We start from the raw sequence: 21,403 nt of genomic DNA on the forward strand, positions 1-21,403 counted from the left end.
TACCGAACTCTGGCATTGAATGATCTGAGTAGGCCAGAACCTCTAGTTCAGTCAAGGTGCTCTTGGGTTGCCAGTGTCCCCACATACCGCAAAAGTGAAGTAAAGTCCTTGCCAAGGACAACGACATCATTTTGGGCCTCAAATAATTCGTAAAGGCAAGGTATTGGACAAATATCAGCCCTACAGTCAAAAATAACCAGGCACACAAGGTGTCGAGACAATATAACCAAGGGCCACCTGAAACAATAGAAATCAAAACCAGGCCTAGGACAACTCCAGGAACAAAAATGTAAGTTCATGTTAGGGTCTGTAAACAAGTCCAAGATGGCGCCTGGCATTTTGCCAGAGGGAGTGGTTTGTGAAGTAATGCCAGCGAGCCATTAAGTGTGGATATTCCTTATTGGTTGACTGCTGTATCTAGTTTATGTTAATTAAGATAAGCTGTGTGGAATGTATATATACCCCTCCTGTCCTACAATAAACGGCTCCCACTCCTGCTGTATCAATCTACACAAGTTGCTCGTCACCCCCTGGTTATTTTGCTGCAGCCGGACTGCAGCAAGTTCACACTGTAAGACAAACATGCTTGCTGGTTTTCATGAATGGAATCTTGCATCTACTCAAGGGCAAGGGCCGGAAGACGGTGCTTCATCCCCCACTCACAACTCACACCCCAGAGACCCTGAGGAGTCCTCTCTGCTCTTTCCTCTATGCCTGCAGTTCTGGCAGCATCCTCAGCCTGGGACTCCCAAGCCCCCGGATGGCTACTTACTGTGCCATTCTCCAGAAACTTCCAGACTTCCTTCAGCCAGAGCCCTGTCTCCTCTTCTAACTTCCTCTCTTAGAGCTTTTTTCTCCATTTTGTATTTTGGCCTTTTTCTTCACTGGACCAAGAGTTGTTTGGGGGCTGATCCTGGAGTGACGCCTGCTGTTCTCACCTCCAATTTCCTCTGTTCCATGCAGGGTACTTTGGAAGATGCCCTCAGAAAAGGATATGGGCTTGCTCAGGCTTCTCAGCCTGCTCATCAATATCCTACCACTGTGACCTCAATGGGTTTCTGAAGGCCAAGGTGCCCCTGGGGTTACCCCACTTCTGCCCAAGCCCTCCCAGTAGTGGACAGAATCACACATACCTGAACTTGCACCTCAGATCTCCATTGTTTTCAGCACCCACAGAGCAGGCCACATGGGCCTCACTTGACAGGTGAGAGACTGAGGCTTAAGGCAATGGGCCCAGGGGTTCTCAAGCCTGGCTGCACTTTGGAATCACCTGAGAAACTTCTTAAAAATTAAACCTGACTGCTGGGGGTAGAGCCTAGGTGCCAGTGGTATCAAAACTCTGGGGCTGGGATTGTGGCTCAGTGGTAGAACACCCACCTAGCAAGGGCAGGACCCGGGTTTGATCATCAGCACCCATAAAAATAAAGGCATTGTGTTTTGTCCAACTACACCTAAAAAATAAATATTAAAAAAAACAACTCTCTGGTGACTCTATCAAGGTTGAGAACTGCCAGACAAGCCCAGACCCACAGCCAGTGGGAAGCAGAGCCAAGACAAATTCGAAATCTTTTTTTTTTTTTTCCCAGTACTCAGAATTGAACCCAGGGGCACTCTATCAACTCTGCCACTCAGCCACATCCCTACCCCTTTATATTTTTATTTTGAAGCAGGGTCTTGCTAGGTTGCTGAGGACCTTGCTAAGTTACTGAGGCTGGCCTTGAACTTGTGATCCTCCCACCTCAGCCTCCCCAGTCACTGGGATTACAGGTGTGTAGCACCACACCCCACTTCAGAATTCCAAATCTTAAGGCATTCTCTTTCTCTTATATCAAGAAAAATTACAGGGAGACTCCTGGACTGCTGGCTGTTGGGGGTCGCACAAGCTGGAAGACAGAGCTTCACAAGAGTCTCATCTACTATGGAGCCAACCTCTTCCCTCCTTGTCCTTCCCTGACTCCACACAGCCAAAGCCCAGGGAGACAACGGGTGACTCAGATGCTTCCTGTTTTCTTGGCCACAGAGACAGGGAGATGGAAACAGCCTGGGCTGGGGTTCATGGCATAAGAGGGGGGCCTGGGGAGAGAAGGAGGCTGGAGCTGAGGGGCCAGCCTGTCTGGAGATGCAGGAGGAACAAGTGGTAAAGCAGATGGTGTGGTTTACTGGTCTCAGTGGGTAGTTTGTTGGATGACTGGGTCAGCAAAGGGAGGAAGGATTGGGGGCTAGATGTAAGGGATTTTCTGAGTCTTCAGGGATTGAAGGAGAGGCCTCAGGCTCTGTCCATATGTTTGGTTCAGGCAAAACAGACAAGCTGGGAGCCTGTGTGGGTGAGAGGAACTCCAAGCTGGGAGGCAAAGGACTTGGGTTGTCTTGTGCCTGCCCTCCCATAAATCACCGTATGGCCCTGAGTAAGCCTATATTAGCAATTTCTGACATTAGAACAAAATACCTGAGATAATGAATAAATAAAGAGAAAAGGTTTATTTGGGCTCCTGGTTCTGGAGGTTCTAGTCCATGATCCATGGCCCTACGCTTTGGGCCTCTGGTGAGAGCAGCACATTATGGATGGAGCACATGGCAAAACAGAGACTTTCCTCAGGAGCCAGGAAGCAAAAAGGAAGAGAGGACTGGCCAGGATCCCTTGGTCCCCCTCAGGAACATGACCCCCAGTGCCTAAGGACCTCCAGCTAGACCCCGCCTCCTAGAGGTTCACAGCACCTCCTGACAGTGTCACCCTGGGGACCAAGTTTAACACTGGGCCTTTGAGGGACACTCATCCAAACATAGCAAAGCTCCTGGATCTCCAGCCCCTGCTTCCTCTCCTAGGAAACGGGAGGGACGGGATAAGCTGAGCTCTGAGACTCAGAAGCGCACAACCTCTCCCAGCCAGGATGGTGGTTTGAGTAGTGGTTGTGGATGGCACCTGCTATTATGATGACAATGAAGGAGAAGTAGGAGGGAAGAGGGGGAGGGGAGGGGGAGGGGGGAGGGGGAGGGGAGGGGGGAGGCTTCCCCTCCAGCCAGAGCTTCCCACACTGAGCTCCTCTGCTGGTGATTTCTAGCATTTTTCTGTCCCCATCTCCACTCATACAGAGCCCCAAGATCAGTTATCAAAGACCCCAGCCAAGCTGTCAGATTTCAGCTGTGCCTCTTTCAGCACCCATCCCACCTTGCCCCAGTGCCTGGGGACCCACCCTGCCACCCAGGACTGAAGACCACACCCTTTGCTTTTACTAAGTCTATCCTCAGAATTACAGAACTCAGGCTACATCTTGGATGTACAGCGTCTATTATGAGGGGTCCCCAACTCCATGGCCCTGCAGGCATGAGGGGGAAGAAGAAGAAGCTGCAGAGACTAAGTGCCACTCATCTGTCCCCTAACACACCTTGTTTGTCATCCAGGACCTAATGCCAGGGACTTCAGGCCCCCACCCAGGGAAGGATCCTGCCCTGGCCCAGGTACTGGGAGATCCTGGCCTCAAGCAGAGCTGGGGCAGCCGCTCGCTAGAGTGTGTGCATGGAAGGGAAGGAGGTGGGAGGCTCACCTTCCTTCTAGCCAGAGCCAGATTTGGAGCCCCTGGGAGAGAACAGGGCATCAGAACTGTGGAAACTGGGTTCTACACAAACCCTGAGTCACCCTGCCATGCTGGGCTGACCAGCCTCCTCCCACACAAACACGGGGCCTGGGCTCCTGGGAAGAGGCATTTTTCAGAGATGACATCAATCCTTCAAGTTTTGTATTTCTTGCAGCCCTCAGTCTAGAGCACAGAGTGCCCAGGGCCTGCTGGTACTGCAGATGGCATGTGTGGGCCTGAGGCACCGGTAAGAGGTGGCCTGCAGCCCACTTGACCCTGCGGACAAGGCACTGCACAATAGGAGCAAGAGGAGGGAAGCTACCAACCCCCCAGGTCTCCAAACACACCTGGGGCAGCTGCTTCTGCTCAGTGTCGGTCACCATGGTAACCACCTCCAACTCCTTCCAGTCCCTTATGATGCCAGCCCCACCCCCAGCTTCCCAGGGTGCCGCATTTCCATTTCTGTCCCATCCCCCTGTGCAGTGTTTACAACCCCCCCCCCCCAATCCATTCCCCAGTAGGCCCGAAGCTGCTGGAAATGTCTGTGGAGGGAAGGATATGCTTGTTGGGGTGGGGGTGGCGATGGGCAGGAAATTTTTGCTCAGGGGCCCAGTCCAGCACCACTCCAAAAAGCATTCCTGCCCCCCATGAAGCTGGATGTAGAACCTCCAAACTTGGGGCAAGACCTCAGTCCCCTCACTACAGGCTTTGCCAGTGGAAGCCCAGAGGAGCCAGCACCAGCCCCCAGTTGGTCCCCTCCCCTGGTGTCCAGACACCCACCTCCTTGGCACACCACTGGCCAGTCCCTGAGGAGCTCAGGCAGGCAGTGGTGGAGGAGCTAGCTTTCTAGTTTCTTCCACCTCAAAATGGGCACAGAGCTGGAACAACCTCAGAGTGGGCCCACCTGAGGCTGGCTGATGGTCAGGTCCAGGAGAGACCCTAACCCACAAGGTGAAGCTGCTTCTAATTGCCTGCCTGACTTTTGGGGGAGAATCAGCTGTTTTTAGAATAATTATTATATTATTTAGATTCATCTCACACTACGGAGCACCAGCGTGAGGGGCACTGGGGACTCTAGGTGGACCAGGCTGGCACACCCCTGCCTCCCAGGAACCTACAAGGAGGCAGCAGGGACAGACCAGCACTTAGCCCACTGCCAGGGAAGGGCAGGGCTGCAGGGATGGAAACAGGAATGCCCAATCTGGCCTCGGGAAGCAGGTCCAGAAGGGCTTCCTGGAGGAGGTGCTGCCCATCCATAATGGGAGGAGAAGAAAGAAATGATCCCATACAGGGGTGAGACCTGCCCACAAGAGAGAGTCACACGGGGGTCTCAGCCGAGGCAGGGTGGCTGGAAGTGGAGCAAGGGTGCTGCAAGAGGAGGAGGACTTGACTGAGAAGGCACTGGGGGAAGGAAGCCCTGGTGGTGGCCCTGGCCCCCTGCCCACCATGTTCCAGCAGCAGCTGGTTGGATGAGTGAGGGAAGGAATGGATGGCAGGTCCAAAGGGAGGAGGCTGAAGTGGAAAACTCACCTTTACCTTCTACAGGGACTTTCTGTGGCAGCAGGGAGACTGAGACAGGCACCAAGGTGCTGGTCCCACCCCACCCCCCCACCCTGGGACGTGCAGGACTAAGGTGTGCTGAAGGTGGCACTGGAAGGTGGTCCTGGATGGGCCAGGAGGACTGGGGACCATCCCAACCTTGTTGCTCCTCTACCCTGGAAGGGGCCAGCTGGATCCCAGGGCCCAGGGCCAAGGCCACTGCTGACTCAGGCCAGCTCAGCACTCCTGTTGTCCCCTCCCCCTGGGGCTATTGAAGTTCTTTGTAGGGGGTCAGGCCACAGACCACACCCCCAGCCAGAGCCTTCTGCACTGTGGGCTCTGCTCTCAGGGGCAGTGCAGGCTCAGGGGTTAGTCCGAGGGAGCTCTGGCCATCAGCGGCTGCTCTGGGGTATCAGGGACCAAGGACAATCCTAAGTAAGTCGCCTGGGCTGGCATCAGAGTGGAAAGGAGTTCTCCTGATGGGACTGAGGGTCCTGGAGGGATAATCCCCCTGCCAGGAAGGGGAGTATGCAGGTGGGAGGGCTGCAGGGCCTGGGGTTATCTCATCTCCCCAGCCTGGAGCTTCCCCTCAGCAGAGATGGTTCCCCATCAGCTAGGGGCCACTCAAGGGGTAAGGGCTAGGTCTCCCCCATCAGACAGGGAGCCAGCATAGAGGGAGGGGCTGGTTTGGGCTTTGCCCACCCAGGGCTCCCCAAGCCCAACGCTGTCTTCTGCTCAGTGTTGAATTTGGGAGTGGCACCCAGTGCTTAGCTCAGCCCCTGCGGGTGGGTCCAGACAAAGTGCCCCACCTCTTCCTATCCCCCCCCCCCCCCCCCCCCCCCCCCCCCCGTCTTCGCCCCAGCCTGGCTGAATGGGCCCCACAGGTGCCTTTTCCAGGTATGGAGGAGGGCCGGGTGCCATGAAGCAAGTGCAGGCTGTCACTCTCTGTTGGGTGCTACTGTTGGTGTCCAGGCTGGGGGCCAGGGATGGCTTCCCAGAAGAGGCCTCCTTCTACTACGGAAACTTCCCACCTGGTATGTCCCCTCCACTCCTCTGCTGGTCTGTCCTCTGACTGTCCATCTGTCTGTTGGCCTGCCCACCTCAGGTGACTTGCCGAGGAGACTGGTGCTTTTACTCCTGATGGGGAGGATGAGAAACACACCTCCATATGATTATTCTAAAATAAAAGTTCCTAAAAGATTTGTTTAAAAAAATTACCAAAATAAGGCAACAAATGCTCATCAGAGCTAAAATTGTGCAAAAAAAAAAAAAAAAGTTTATAATTATTATATCTTCTTCCCACTGCTCCATACACTCTTGCTCCCAGGGAGACAGGGATGGGGGCCATGGAGGGGTCCTGCCCTGAGGCCAGAGGCAGGATGTCCTGGCTTCAGGTGAAGCACTGGGTGGCCCAGGGCCCAGCAGGGGTCTCCACCTACAGGTTTCTCCTGGGGTGTGGGCAGTTCTGCCTACCAGACTGAGGGGGCCTGGGACCAGGACGGGAAAGGGCCCAGCATCTGGGACGCCTTCACACACAGCGGGAAGGGGAAGGTGCTCGGGGATGAGACCGCAGACACAGCCTGTGATGGCTACTACAAGGTCCAGGTGAGTGAGGGGGGTGCACGTGACCTCACTCAACCAGACTCTTTGTTCAGGTGAGGGGGGCTTAAGGACTGATGCCCTGGTCCAGGGCCTCCAGCCTGCAGCTGCCTGAACCTGATCCTTGCCTGTGAACTTGCCTCCAGTGAAGGAGACAGGCCAGCTCATTGCTGGCACCCTCTTTCTTCTTGCATTGGCTTCTTGAGGGATTCATCACCCGAGTTTATCATTGTCATCTGGTAGACTTCTCAGAGTGCCCTTAGACCCTGCATTTCACCCGACTCTCAGCCACCGCAGCATGGAGAGGGAACAGGAGACCTCACCCCTAGTATTCGAGGAGCTATAGAGAGCTACGGACAGAAATGGGCCTTGGCCCAGGGGCTCCATGACCCCTACCTCCCCCTTGATGCCCACCTGGTCCCCAGGTGACCAAGCCCTGTACCTACTTATACCCCATCTGCTCAGGAGGACATCGCTCTGCTGAGGGAGATGAACGTCAGCCACTACCGATTCTCCCTGTCTTGGCCCCGGCTCCTGCCCACAGGCATCCGAGGTGAGCTAGAGCATAGTCCCCTTCTCAGCCCTAGTGCAGAGACACCACAAAGTCCTGGGAAGGGCAACCAGCCCAGGAGCCTGGCTGTGGCTGCAGCAGTCTGACAGGTGTGTGGGTCACTAGCTCCCAGCATTCCTAAAGTACTCTGAGGCTCAGGTGACTTCAGGTCTGGGGAAAGCCATAGGGTCCAGCAAGGTCCACCATAGGAGGCAAGCCCCAGGGCCTTTGTTGTAGAGTCCTCTTTTATCTCTTTTATTTCACCTACAGCTGAGCAGGTGAACAAAAAGGGAATCAGATTCTACAGTGATTTAATTGATGCCCTTCTGAAGAGCAACATCACCCCCATTGTGACCTTGTACCACTGGGATCTGCCGCAGGTGAGGGCTGGTGCAGGTTCAGCGGGGAGGAGTATGCTTGGAAGATCTAGGGTGGCCAAGGTGGGACAGAGTCTGGGGTCTGGACTCTGGCTCAGGACTAAAAAGGATTGAGTGAAGAAATCTCTTTTGGTCTTAGTTCATTTGTGCCATTGTAATAGAATACCACAGACTAGGTAATTTATAAAGAACAGTTATTTCTCAGAGTTCTGGAGTCCAAGAACAAGGTGCCCAAAGGTTCAGTGAGGTGAGGGTCTGTTCTCTGCTTCCAAGATGGCACTCGAATGGTACAACCTTTGGAGGGAAAAATTGTGTCCTCACATGGCAGAAGATGGAAGGGCAAAGGGGATGACCTTCAAGTTATTTTATGAGGGCCTCCAATCCCACTCATGAGGAGGGAGCCTTATGATTCAGTCACCTTCCTGTTGCCCTGGGAACTAAGTTTCAGTATGAATTCTAGGGAACCAAAAACACTCAAACCATAGCACCTTCTCACATGGCTGGGAGGATCCACTGCTTCAGTTGAAGTTTATAGTAAGTGAAGAGTATGAATCCCAGTGTTTCCCAAAACATTTGGCATGAAAAAATAAAAATAAAAAAAAATATTAAGAAACTTTCTTTTTCTTTGTGATGCCGAGGATTGAATCTAAGACCTCACATGTGTTAGACCAGTGATCTACCACCCAACTATGCCTCTGGTCCAAGAAATATCTTTTGATTCAGGTTTGGTAGCATGATGTATTTAAGAAGTTTATATATGTGCTGGGGAGAAGGTTTTGAGCAGGAGGTGAGAGGAAAGGGAATTCTGGCTCTCCGGAGGCAGCTCCGCATGAGGGTGGGGCACTGGGCAGGTGACTGGGCTGGAGGAGCAGGTAAAGTGGGGAGAAAGGTCAGAGGTTGGAGGAGTGGCTTGGGCCAGACCTGGAAGACTTCAATTATAGGGAGCGAAGGTGATTGGGAATCAGGGCTTATTCACAGAGAACTCTAGGTAATCACAACAGGACTGATCTGTGGAAACCCTACTGCAGGAACAGATGCCTTTAGCTGGGATAGGGCTCCCTGCTGAAGAAAGCAGACCCACCTGAACTGTAGAGACTCTTGGAGGTCTCTGATTCTATGCAGCCCTCAAATCCTCATTTGAGCCTGCATGTCTGGAGCCATATCTCATTTCCTCACAATTTATATTCCAAATGCTTTTTTTCAGTATTAGGCCTCTCCCTAGGCAAATTTTCTTAAATATCCAATCTGTCAGGTTCCTTCAAAGTCTCACTTTCCCTGCTCCCTCCCTCTTGTTTGTATGCTAGATGGCTTAAATTATTACCCACACATTTTTTAAAAAAGATGCTGAGGATTGAACCCAGCCCTCCAACACACACACTGAGCAGGTGCTATACCACCGAGCTGCATTCCCAGCCCTTCCCTCCATATTTAAATTGTTAGGTGGCTCCTTACTGCTATTGCAGTCAGAGCTCCGGGCCCACCACTCTGCACCTTTGCTCACCTCTCCCTGAACAAGGCTCTCTAAACATTCTCTGTGCTGTATTCACCCCTGTTCCTCTTACCCATTTGGCCAATTGGCTCCAGAAGTAAATCTCAGGGCACTGACTTCTCTCTCCATTGGCAGCTGCTCCAGGTCAAATATGGCGGGTGGCAGAACGCGAGCATGACCAGCTACTTCAGTGACTATGCTGATCTGTGCTTTGAGGCTTTTGGGGACCGGGTGAAGCACTGGATCACTTTCAGTGATCCTCGGGTAAGAAGGGCCCTTCTCCAGGTGGGAAAACTAGAGTGCTGCCTGCCACTTCTCACAGGTCCTGTGGTCCCTACTTGCTGTCCCCACAGGCAATGGTGGAAAAAGGCTATGAGACAGGCCGCCATGCACCAGGCCTGAAGCTGCACGGCACCGGCATGTACAAGGCGGCACACCACATCATTAAGGTGAGGTGGATCTTTCTGGGGTGCAGACTGGGTTCCAGGCGGAGGGATGAGATGACTCCCAGTGCCAGGCCAGCCTGCCCAGGGGTCTGGGGCTGAACTTGATCCTTTGCTGCTAGGCTTCCACCTCAGAGTATTCCATAGCACCTCCCATTCTGTGAGGACTTTGTGGAAAGTGTGTCCTGTCATCTAGCACTCTGCTATGACCTGAGGTGCTGTAAAAGTTGCTGCTTAAGATCTAGCCAACTGGGTGAAGCACATACATGTGGAAATTTGTCACCTATAGGTGATGGGAGGAAAAGGGTGTATGATATTGAGCTAAGGGCTAAAATCTTCAGTGAATGAGAACTGGAAATTGTGAAGGACAGCAGTTAATAAAGGTTAGTATCAATTGTTTAATAGCATGTTTTTGGAGGAGGAAGGAAATAGTTTGGAAGCATTGGAAAAGAGCAAGGCAAACACCAGCCCTCTTCTAGGCCCAAAGGCATGTGGGGTGTGAGGAAAAAAATGCCTTATGATATTTAGGGCAGCCAGGTGGTGTTCTAGGCAAGACAGGGGAGGAGACATTCAGAGAAGATGACTAGCCATGAGTTACAAGTACAGGAAAGCTGTGAGAAGAATGGGAGAAAATCAGGTCACATCATACATAGGATGTAGCTTCAAATACAAGTGATGATGCCTGCAGAAAAGGGATTCAAGGGGTGATGAGATAGGTCCAATGGACATTTTGAAGAAGGTAGATGTGTTGGCTTTTCAACACTGTAACAAAATACTTGACAAGAACAACTTAGAGAAGAAAATTAGTTGGGTTCGTGGTTTCAGAAGTCAGCCAACTCCACTGTTCTGGGCTGGAAGCGAGGCAAACATCATTCTTTCTACGCTTAATTTATGATTTAAAAAGAATTTTTTTTTTTAGTTGTAGATAGACACAATACCTTTATTTATTTTTATGTGGTGCTGAGGATCCAACCCAGTCTCACACATGCTAAGCAAGCGCTCTACCACTGAGCCACAATCCCAATCGTAAATCTGACTTACGATTTCTTAAACTGAATATTTAAAGGACAGAGCTCTGAAGACATCTTTAATAACAAACATGGAGATCACTCTTCAGGCCTTCTTATCTATAAAAGATATTAAGCTGAATAGAAGTGATTAATATTGTTTTTGAGATGTTCCACATTATCAGACAATTCTATAGTTCATTGTTTTCTAGTTGGTTATTGCTGGCTGGCAAAATAGGGAGAGAAGACTGATAAATAAGGGTTCTCTGGGAGTAACAGGCAATATCCCCAACCTTGTAGCCTTTAGATGTTAAGTCTGCTCCTCAAACTTCAGCAAGTGTGGGAATCACCTGAAAGCCTTATTAAAAGGTTGCTGGGCCCCACTCCCAGATCTTCTGATTCAGTAGGTCTGGGTAAGGACCATGAATTTGCATTTTTATCAAATTTCCAGGCGATGATGATGCTCTTGGTCCATACTTTAAGAACCACTGTTCCAGATAACCTTTCATCTCTCTTAGATGCTGACCTAGCCTTTGAAATAGACTTTACAGCAGACCAGAGAATCCTGGTAGAGAATATGGAGAAAAAATTGGATGTACATTTCCCATTTCATTTCCTGATTGTTCCATGTAGCCTTGTCCTAACTTGCAGAGCACCTGTAGGAAAGTACAGCCTGGTTGCAACAGACAAACGGGAACAAAGAATTTGTGCAACAATCTTAGAAATAATAAATGACAACATGAAGTGGTTTATGCCAGACAGTAAATAGAAATTTAAGTGCCTCTGGAAGTCAGAGGGAGACTGTAGATTGGGACAATCAGGGCTAGATTTAGAAAAATGTTAGGTCTTAAACTTTTTGAAGTTAGGAAGGAAAGACCATCCCAGATTGAAAGGGGGGAAAAGAAATAGATGAGTCAGGCACCCATGGTGAATTCCTGCTCCTTTCAGGCCCATGCCCAAGCCTGGCATTCTTATAGGAAGAAGTGGCGCAACAAGCAGCAAGGTGAGCTGGAACCCCACAAAGGAGCTGAAACACAGGTGCCAAGAGGAGCCATGTCATGCATACTTCCTACCCACCTTTTCTTTTAAGGTCTGGTGGGGATTTCACTGAACTGTGACTGGGGGGAACCTGTGGACATCAATAACCCCAGGGATGTAGAGGCTGCTGAGAGATACCTACAATTCTGCCTGGGCTGGTTTGCCAACCCCATTTATGCTGGTGACTATCCCGAAGTCATGAAAGACCATATTGGTGAGCTAAGTCATATTTTCAATTAAATTTATTTTTAACTGATAAAAACAAATATTATACATATCTATCAGGTAGCATGTGATGTTCAAATACATGTATATATTTTGTAACGTTTAAATCATGTTAAATATATCTATTGCCTTGAATACTATTGTTTCCAGGGCTGGGGTTGAAGCCCAATAGTAGAGCACTTTCCTAGCATGCACAAGGCCCTGGCTTAGATCCCTGGCATTAAAAAAAAAAAAAAAAAAAAAAAAAAATCATTTCTTTATGATGAAAACTTATAAACTCCTGGGCTGGGGATGTGGCTCAAGTGGTAGTGTGCTCGCCTGGCATGCGTGTGGCCCGGGTTCGATCCTCAGCACCACATACAAAGATGTTGTGTCTGCTGAAAACTAAAGAAATAAATAAATATTTAAAAAAAGAAAACCTATAAACTCCTTTCTTCTAGCTTTTTGAAAAGTATAGAACATCCTGGGGTAGTGGTGCACACCTGTTATAGTGATTTGGGAGGCTAAGGCAGGAGGATCACAAGTTCAAGGTCAGTCCTGTCTCAAAATAAAAAATGAAATAAAAAGGGCCGGGGATGTAACTAGTGGTATAGATTCCCTGGTTTCAATTCCCAGTACTTGGGGGAAGGGGAGTACATTATTGAACTGTGCAAGAGAACCCCAGAACTTCTTACTCCTATGGAATTGCAACAGTACCCCTTGATCAACTTCTCCCTACCCTACCCCATCCCATCCTCCACCAGGCTCTGGTTACTACTGTTTACTGTCAACTTCTGTGAGTTCAAGTTTTTATACTCCACATTTGAGTGAGATAATGCAGTACTCCCCTTTCTGAGCCTGGTTTATTTTACTTAAGGATCTCCACCACTTTGCCACCAAGTCACCTCAGGAGCAAGTTACTGAGTCCAAGTGAAATGAGCAGAAAGCAGGGAACAGAAGAGGACCTGGGCTTGGCAAGGCACTCAAGGGATAACCCAGTCCCAAAGTATTAACTAGTTATTTAAGAGCTGGAAGGTAGCAGGGTGGGATGGGGGAACATCAAACAAATCCCTAGAACTGGAATTGAGAATTCAGAACAAAGGAAAAACCATGCTAGGTCTTTGGGCTGCCCTCTGCTGTTATGCTGTCCTGTCTCCTCTGCCTGTCTACTCCCTCGTATCTTCAGTGAAGTAGATGACAGCCTAGATCCAGTTGGCGGATATAGGTTCCATTGTTGGTTCTTTGTGCTGCTTGAGAAATACTTTCAAAGCTGTGGTTTCCAAAGTGTCAGGGAATCAAAAGAATACAAGTAAAGCTTATAGAGCTTTTTCTTTTCTTTCTTTTTTTTCCTTCTTCTTTTTTTTTTTTTTTTCTTGTGGTGCTATGGATTGAACCCACGGCCTTGTGCCTGGTAAGCAAGTGCTCTACTACTGAGCTACATCCCCAGCCCTCAGTTTGGAAGCTATTAACTGCCCACATAACAGGAAATTCCAGGTAAAATGGCTTGAAAAGTAGGGAATCTATTTTCTCACTCTGGAAAATGAACAGATTAGACAAAGTAACCTCACAATCTTTTGGCAATAACTAGTTCTGTAATACTTTATATACAGACAGTCAAACTCTTAATAATTATTTCAAGGAAAAAGCCCTCATGGCCAGGGCCAGTATCCCTGCAGAACACCCTATCATTCACACAGTACATTTGCTTTCTCAGGACCCTGAGAAGCCATTGCAGGTGCCACTGGAGGACTGCACTAAAAAGCCAAATAGATTATTCACTACAGAGAAGTGTTTGGTCTTAAGGCCAATAATCCCAGACCCCATCAATTTCAATTTGGTAATGATTCAAGTGGGAACAGGGCTTTGTACAGTGTGGAGAGGAGGACCCTATAGGCAATTTTAATTATTTATTTATTTTTAGTAATGAAATTACTATACCAGAAATCTTGTTTACAAATTACTTTCAGGTTTTTGAGAATCCCCTTTTATTGGGCTGGGGATATGGCTCAGTGGTAAAGTATCTTGCCTGGCACGCATGAGGCCCTGGGTAAAGTTCTTAGCACTACCAAAAAAAAAAAAAAAAAAAAATCACCTTAATAAACATGAACAAAAGTAAAAAAGTAACTCTAGGCCGGTGCAGTCTGACATAACTTTGTGATGATGGATATGCTTTCCATCTGTGCTGTCTACTACAAATGACATGCTTGTGGCCATAGATGCCTATTTAAGCTTAAGAGTAAAATAAAATAAAAATCATTCATGTGATTGAATCTAGTCATATTTTAATAGACACATGTAGCAAGTAGCTACTGTATTAGTATAGAAACAGTATCTTATAGTTTTTCATGTTACTAAATATAACTGAAGGTAATAACATGCTAATATTTTAAAGGTATTTAATAATACAAACTTTTCATTCACTTACTCTAAACCAATAGCCACTTTGGAAATGCTTTTATGGTCATATTGTAGATCAACTAACAAAAATGTTGCTTTTCTTTATTAATTTTTTAAAAAATTTTCAAAGCTTATACAGAAGGACACATTTTAAATTTTTTCATGCACAAAAAAATACAAAGTGAAAATCAAGCCTCCCTCCATCTTCTTCCATCCTTCCAGAGGGAAGTACACTGTCAGTGTTAGACTGGGCCTATGGGAGCCAAATCATTGCTGTTTGTCCAAAGTATGTACTTATTAGTACATGCTACACTGAGCGTGCATCTTTTTTTCACTTACGCATTATCTGTTGGCATTCTTTTCATGTTAATATATAAAGTGCTGCCTCTTCCATTCTAATGGCTGCATGTTGTACTGGCGAATATTTCATTAAAAATTTTTTTTCTCCTCTCTCCTTCCCCTCTTTTTTGTGGTGCCAGGGATAGAATCCAGCATCTCGTGCATGCCAGGCAAACACTCCACCACTAAGCCTCATCCCCAGTTATTTCCAATCTTTTGCTGCTCAATCTATAATGAAGATTCTTGCACATACATCCTTTTACATGTGTGAGTAAAATATAGAATAAATAGTTTGGGGACTGGCTAGTGAAAGGACATAAAAGTTTACAATTGTGAAAGAACAAAATTGCCCAGTGCAGAGATTGTCACACTTCACACTACCAACTACAATGTGTGAACATGTCCATGTTGGTCCTATACCATCACTGACCTTCCAGAGGTCAAAATTACCAATTTTTGATGTAAGGAATAATACAGGAGTCCAACTCTACATTTTTCCAGATAGCTACCCAGTTGTCCACATACCACTTAACTAATCCATGAAAATGTTATTTTAAATATTTTTTTTTAGTTGTAGATGGGCACAATATTTTTATTTTTATGTCGTGCTGAGGATCAAATCCATGGCCTCATATGTGCAAGGCAAGTGCTCCACCATTGAGCTACAACCCCAGCATGAAATTGTTACTTTTAAATTTTTTTTTTTAGTTGTAGATGGACACAATACCTTTATTTATTTGTTTTTATTTTTATGTGATGCCAGGGATCAAACCCAGTGCCTCACGCATTCTAGGCAAGTACTCTACCACTGAACCACAACCCTGGCCCTGAAATTGTTACTTTTAAGCAATAAAAACTTTAAATTCCTTTGGATAGTATTCAGATGCTAAAATCCCAGTTTGGAAGGCAAAGATAATATTTTTCCATGCAGACGAATCCTGAAGTCCAGCTTTTATGTCCACATGCCAGTATCATAGTGGTACATAAAAATAAAATGATTGTGAGAATATAAGATTGGTTAAATCTTCTTGTTTTCTCTCAATAGGAAGAAAGAGTGAAGAGCAAGGCCTGGATATGTCCAGATTACCAGAGTTCTCCCTCCAGGAGAAGAGCTACATTAAAGGCACATCTGATTTCCTGGGATTAGGTCATTTTACTACAAGATACATCACTGAAAGGAACTACCCCTCCCGCCAGGGGCCCAGCTACCAGAATGACCGTGACTTAATAGAACTTATTGACCCAAACTGGCCAGATCTTGGATCTAACTGGCTCTATTCAGTGCCATGGGGATTTAGGAGGCTCCTTAACTTTGCTCAGGTACTTACTGTATTAAGCTCTGTAAAGAACTTTTAGACCTGAATTCATATTCTCACAGCTTAAACTCAGGTGACTACATGTGAAAGGTAATAAAATAAATCCAATTACCTATACTTCAGATTGTGAGAATAGGCCTTGCAGACCAATACCTTTTATGAGTAATTCCTTCAACATATATAATTTTAGCTAAAAATTCTTATCCCACATTTAGGTGTTTTGTTGTCCTTCTCACCTGAAATGGAATATGTAGGAAAGAACAAGACTCAAAGTGCATTTTCCCTCCAACAATGCCAATTTATTGAGAAATATATTCTTACACATTAATGCACCTCTTGCCTACACTCATCTCTAAATAAACATGTTAACTGACAGTACATGCTAAGATGTACTTGATTAGAATCTGGTAGCCTTGAATACATGTTGTTATAAGAGTATCTGATCCAGAAATCTACCTGTAAGTCAGAATTTTTAAGATATGTTACTCTGACTCACTTACAGACTCAATATGGCGATCCTCCCATATATGTGACAGAAAATGGAGCATCTCAAAAAGAACACTGTACGCAATTATGTGATGAGTGGAGAATTCAGTACCTTAAAGGATACATAAATGAAATGCTAAAAGGTGAGATACAAACCAACAATGTCTTCACATATTTTTCTGTGCACCTTAAACAAAATTTGATAACACATGATCAACTATGACTTGTCTCTAAATATCATAAATAAAAATATTTTAATATTATCTTCACAATATTATTTAAGTAAATGAAATATGTTAAAAGTGGAATAAAATGTCTTTTCAGCTATAAAAGATGGTGCTAATATAAAAGGGTATACTTCCTGGTCTCTGTTGGATAAGTTTGAATGGGAAAAAGGATACACAGATAGATATGGATTCTACTATGTTGAGTTTAATGTCAGAAATAAGCCTCGCTATCCTAAGGCTTCAGTTCAATATTACAAGAAGATTATCACTGCCAATGGGTTTCCCAATCCAAGAGAGGTAAGACTAACTATTTCTTCTGGATTTAGACAAGCTAAGCACTGGGGTGCAGTTTGGCAAGCACTTCCCCTCTTTTTTCCAAAGAGGACAGATGTATACAGCATGGCTCTGTCTTTCCTCCCCCTCACCACCTCTTTGCTCCTTTGCTTAGAATAGAGGAAGCACGCCTCAAAATTTAACTCACAACAAAGCATTAAGGACATGACTAGAGGTATGCATGAGTTCCATTTGCTCTAGGTTATAACAGGTAAAGTCAATGGAGACTTCTGGTTAAATGTTGTCTTAATGCTAATAAATACTATGTAATCTTCAAAATATGTAAAATCAGTGAAGTAAATCAAATGTAGAATGACGTTATTTTCATTTCTTTTCCCATCAAATATGAAAGCCTTATAAACATACTGGCTCCAAAAATGAGACAAAAAAGTAATCAAACTTTATAATCTTTTAAAACCTACCAAACATATCAATAATCTACAAATTTAATAATCTACAATAATCTACAATTTTAGCTCTCTATTACATGTTAATGCACCTATTGGCAAGGAATATAAATGATAATTAAAAATTCTTTGAAGGTGAGCCTAGAGGGACTAAAAATGAAAGTGGTGACTAACAGTTATAAGGCATTTGCTACTTTTATATCATTAGAAAAATACTCTGGTTGTGGTGGTGCACGCCTGTAATCCTAGCTACTTGGGAGACTGAGACAGGAGGATTTTGAGTTTCAAGGCCAGCCCTGGTAACTTAGTGAGATCCTGCCTGGAACTAAAAATTAAAAAGAACTGATGTAGCTCAGTGGCAGAGTGTCTCTGGGTTCAATCCCCAGTACCAAATTAAAAAAAAAAAAAAAAGGAAGGAAGAGAGGAGGAAGGAAAGAAAGGAAAGGGGGAGGGAAGGGAGGGAGGGAGGGGAGGGAGGGCAGGAGGGGCAAGAGGGGCAGGAGGGGAAGGAAGGGGAGGAAGGGAAAAAAAGCACAAGATTGCACACTCCTTAAAAATAATCTATTCTTTGATTCCCTCTCTATGATGCATATAGATGTACAATAAATATAACTAATTTAAACTACAAGTGGATTTTTAAAATATTTATTTATACCCTACATTTACTCCAAAAATAATTTCATACAGCAAAAAGTTAGTCTAAGACATTACTTACCAAGTGGGTTTTTATCAGGTGGAAAGTTGGCACTTCGAAGCCTTGGAAACTTGCTCTATAAACAACCAGTTACTTGCTGCAGGTGAGTATATTTTAATTCTTTTCTTTGATAATTAAATTACATAATTACACATATAATGACATTACCAAAAATCTCAAACTGTAGATCTACCTGAAGTCAATCTTCCCAAACCACTTATGATTTGATTGAATTTTTTCCTTACTTTGAAGCAATGTGAAATTTCTATCTCAGAAGCATTATAAATATTAAAAAAAATCACCATTAAAGAGTAATGTTTCAACTACTGAAATTTTATTCTTTCTGAACCACATTGTAAATTCATATACCTACCATTTTTGTTAAAGTGGGCTTATAGAAGGAAGGGAAAAGTTAACCATTATACCTACGGGAATGAAGAAAAGGTCAAAAATACTTTAGCTCTTGTACTCATTCATTCAGCAAATAATTATTAATCATTCACTATTAACTATGAGTTATTTTAAGCCCTGGGGATATAGCAATGAATAAAACTAGGTCCCTACCCTCACAGAAGGCATCATTTCTTATGAAATGGGATCTAAAAGGATCCAAGCTATAGAATAACCAAGATGCAAATGTGTATCAAGAAATGGCAACACATTTCACCTCTTTGAATTTTTTTTCTCTCCATAGGGACACTCAGAGAAATATACTTTCTGTTTTACTAGACTCATTTTTCCTCCCCATACTGAGGACTGAACCTAGCAATGCTTTACCACTGAGCTACATTCCCCAGCCCTTTTTATTTTAAGACAGGGTCTTACTAAGTTGCCCAGGTTGGCCTTGAACTTGTGATACTCCTGCCTCAGTCTCCCACATTGCTGGATTACAGGCATGTGCCTCTGTGCCCAGCAATAAACTTATCTTTAATGTGGTGTTCAAAGTAGAAAGTACTAAAGCAAACTCTTCTAAGCCAACATTTTTAAGAGCCAGTATATCACTATGTACCAACCTTCCCATATCTAAATAACAGAGACAATACTAAGGATGTATATTCCATTAAACTGAAATAAACAATGTATTTGTAACACAGAATTTGCTTAAAAGCTTATGAACTCTATAAGAACAGAGTCTGTGCTTTATTTATCTCAGTAATCAGAATGCCCAACAGAAAAATTAAAAAAGGGTATTACAGAAATATCCACTACTATATCAATGTACAAGAAACAGGCTCATCATTTAATTCTTAAAGATCAAACTATGCAAGAATCACCATATGATATTTTAACATGGGAATTCCCATAAGATACATAATAACATGCTTGAAAGTTTGGAAATGTTTCCCTCGATTTTTCTTTCATAAGTCTCTCCAGTGAAAAATTATGGGAACTATAAAACATGGCTGTTAATAATCTTGAGAGAGATACATGGTAAGCATTAAGTAACAATACACTTAGCCTTTATTATACTACCTGTAGAAAAATCCAAATTTAGGCATTCCCATATTCTTTGAAATATTTTATAAACTCTCACATAACTTGTGTGTGTGCGTGTGGTGCTGGGGATTGAACCCAGGGCTTATGCATGCTACCTCAAGTACACTACCACTGAGCCACATCCCCAAACTCCTAATTTTTAAATACCATTTAGTTTACTAGGTTCCCTTTTCTACAAAATGAGAATTAGAAAACTTGATGTCATTTCTCAAGTTTTTCCAATATACTTAAAGCTTCTGGGACGCAGCTCACCTGGTGGTTGTTCTCTGTCCCATTTCAGAGCCTTTGCTCAGTCACATGCACATGGTCTCGGAGATTGTGGTCCCCACAGTCTGCACCCTCTGCACACTCATTGCTGCCCTGCTGTTAATGCTGCTCCTCAGGAGCCAGAGTTGAGACAAGATCACCAATTTTGGAGCTTCGTCTTTCATAGAGAAATCTTCAGGATGGTCCTCCTATTTCTGCTTTGAAAGTTTGTTCATGTCTGTTTTCTGGATTTGTTATAATTACCTTTTCCCCCAACTCTTTTTGGTGTATGCTGGAATTTAAGAATTAGAAAATAAAAATAAGCATAAAATAAAAAAAATTACCTATAACTTCACCCCCGCAAAGTCAGCATTAATATTCTGCTTATATTATGCACACACTCTCACTTTACAAAAGAGATCACAGCATACAGTTTTGTGACTTGATTTTTTTCATTTTATGTAAAACATAAAATAGAAATATTACTTAAATGTACAAATGACTGCCATCTCAGCACCATCCTATGTAATGGATAGCATCACTCTACATACAATAATCCATTTAGATTATAGATCTATTAGCCAACCAGGAAAAAGCATTAGGTGGACACCAATAAATGAGCACACAAATTTTACAGAGGTAAATTTCTCATACTAGATTTGATTTATTTTAATCAATAAGCTACTTCAAAGAAATGTTTCAGAATATAAAAAGTATATTTAAGAGAAACATTTATTTAACTGTTAAGTAACAAGGTATATTTTAAAAACATTAAGGTCCATTGTATTCTTTTTTTTTTTTTTTTTTTTAAAGAGAGAGAAGAGAGAGAGAGAGAGAGAGAATTTTTTCATATTCATTTTTCAGTTTTCGGTGGACACAACATTTTTATTTTTTTTTTATGTGGTGCTGAGGATCGAACCCAGCGCCCCACGCATGCCAGGCGAGTGCGTTACCGATTGAGCCACATCCCCAGCCCAGGTCCACTGTATTCTTAAGTTTGCTAAAATTAATCTTCATTTATTTAGGAACATTTTATTCATTATTTGATTCTTCTTAATTTTGTTTCTGAAACATAAAGATAGCAAAACATATTATTCCATTAATTTTTTAATTGTTTTTTTTTTTTTTGGTTAACACTATCTGAAATCAAAAGATTTTTAAAGGGTGTTCATGTCTGAGACTTAGTCCTATAACTGGGCTGAGATGAAATTATTTTTTAACAAAACTTTGGTTTCATTATAAATGTTTATTTATTTATTTATTTTTATGTGTTATTTATTTATTTATTTTATGAGGATCGAATCCAGGGCCTTGCACATCCTAGGTGAGCGCTCTACCTCTGAGCCACAACATCATCCCCACTATAGGTGGTTTTGAAATTCAACTCTACTATACAGATTTGTTTTTAATTTTTTTTTTTTAGTTGTAGATGGACACAATACCTTTATTTTATTTATTTGTATTTTTTTATGTGGCGCTGAGGATAGAACCCAGTGCCTCACACATGCTAGGCAAGCGCTCTACCACTGAGCTGCAACAGCAGCCCCCTCTAGTATTCAGATTTAAAATGCAAAAACATTATCACTCCAAACGAAAAAAAATTTCATTTTGGTGGTTTTAGAATTGAACTGTCCTATTAAGTT

General features: G+C 44.4%; 1 protein-coding gene across 1 annotated transcript; it reads left to right on the plus strand.

Annotated features, from left to right (window-relative positions):
- The first annotated feature begins 5,996 nt into the window (after positions 1-5,996).
- On the plus strand, positions 5,997-20,111 carry Lctl (lactase like). The gene is made up of 13 exons (XM_046426476.2): positions 5,997-6,145; positions 6,553-6,716; positions 7,176-7,263; positions 7,531-7,640; positions 9,262-9,390; positions 9,480-9,575; positions 11,525-11,579; positions 11,667-11,828; positions 15,600-15,874; positions 16,373-16,499; positions 16,681-16,880; positions 18,057-18,120; positions 19,795-20,111. Exons 1-13 carry the CDS (start codon positions 6,031-6,033, stop codon positions 19,908-19,910), a joined length of 1,701 nt encoding a protein of 566 aa, XP_046282432.1. The 5' UTR covers positions 5,997-6,030; the 3' UTR covers positions 19,911-20,111.
- Positions 20,112-21,403: the final 1,292 nt, after the last annotated feature.

This window comes from Marmota monax, unplaced genomic scaffold (assembly GCF_021218885.2).
Source record: "Marmota monax isolate L192 unplaced genomic scaffold, Marmota_monax_Labrador192_F-V1.1 WCK01_AAM20220418_F8-fsc00078, whole genome shotgun sequence".
Taxonomy (NCBI): Eukaryota; Metazoa; Chordata; class Mammalia; order Rodentia; family Sciuridae; genus Marmota; species Marmota monax.

Bases quoted from the DNA above. Each gene is read 5' to 3' on its own strand.
- Lctl (XM_046426476.2), top strand. From the start codon at position 6,031: ATGAAGCAAGTGCAGGCTGTCACTCTCTGTTGGGTGCTACTGTTGGTG. The intron at 7,641-9,261 runs GTGAGGGCTGGT...CTCCATTGGCAG, and splicing joins ACCACTGGGATCTGCCGCAG to CTGCTCCAGGTCAAATATGG. The intron at 11,580-11,666 runs GTGAGCTGGAAC...TTTTCTTTTAAG, and splicing joins GTGGCGCAACAAGCAGCAAG to GTCTGGTGGGGATTTCACTG.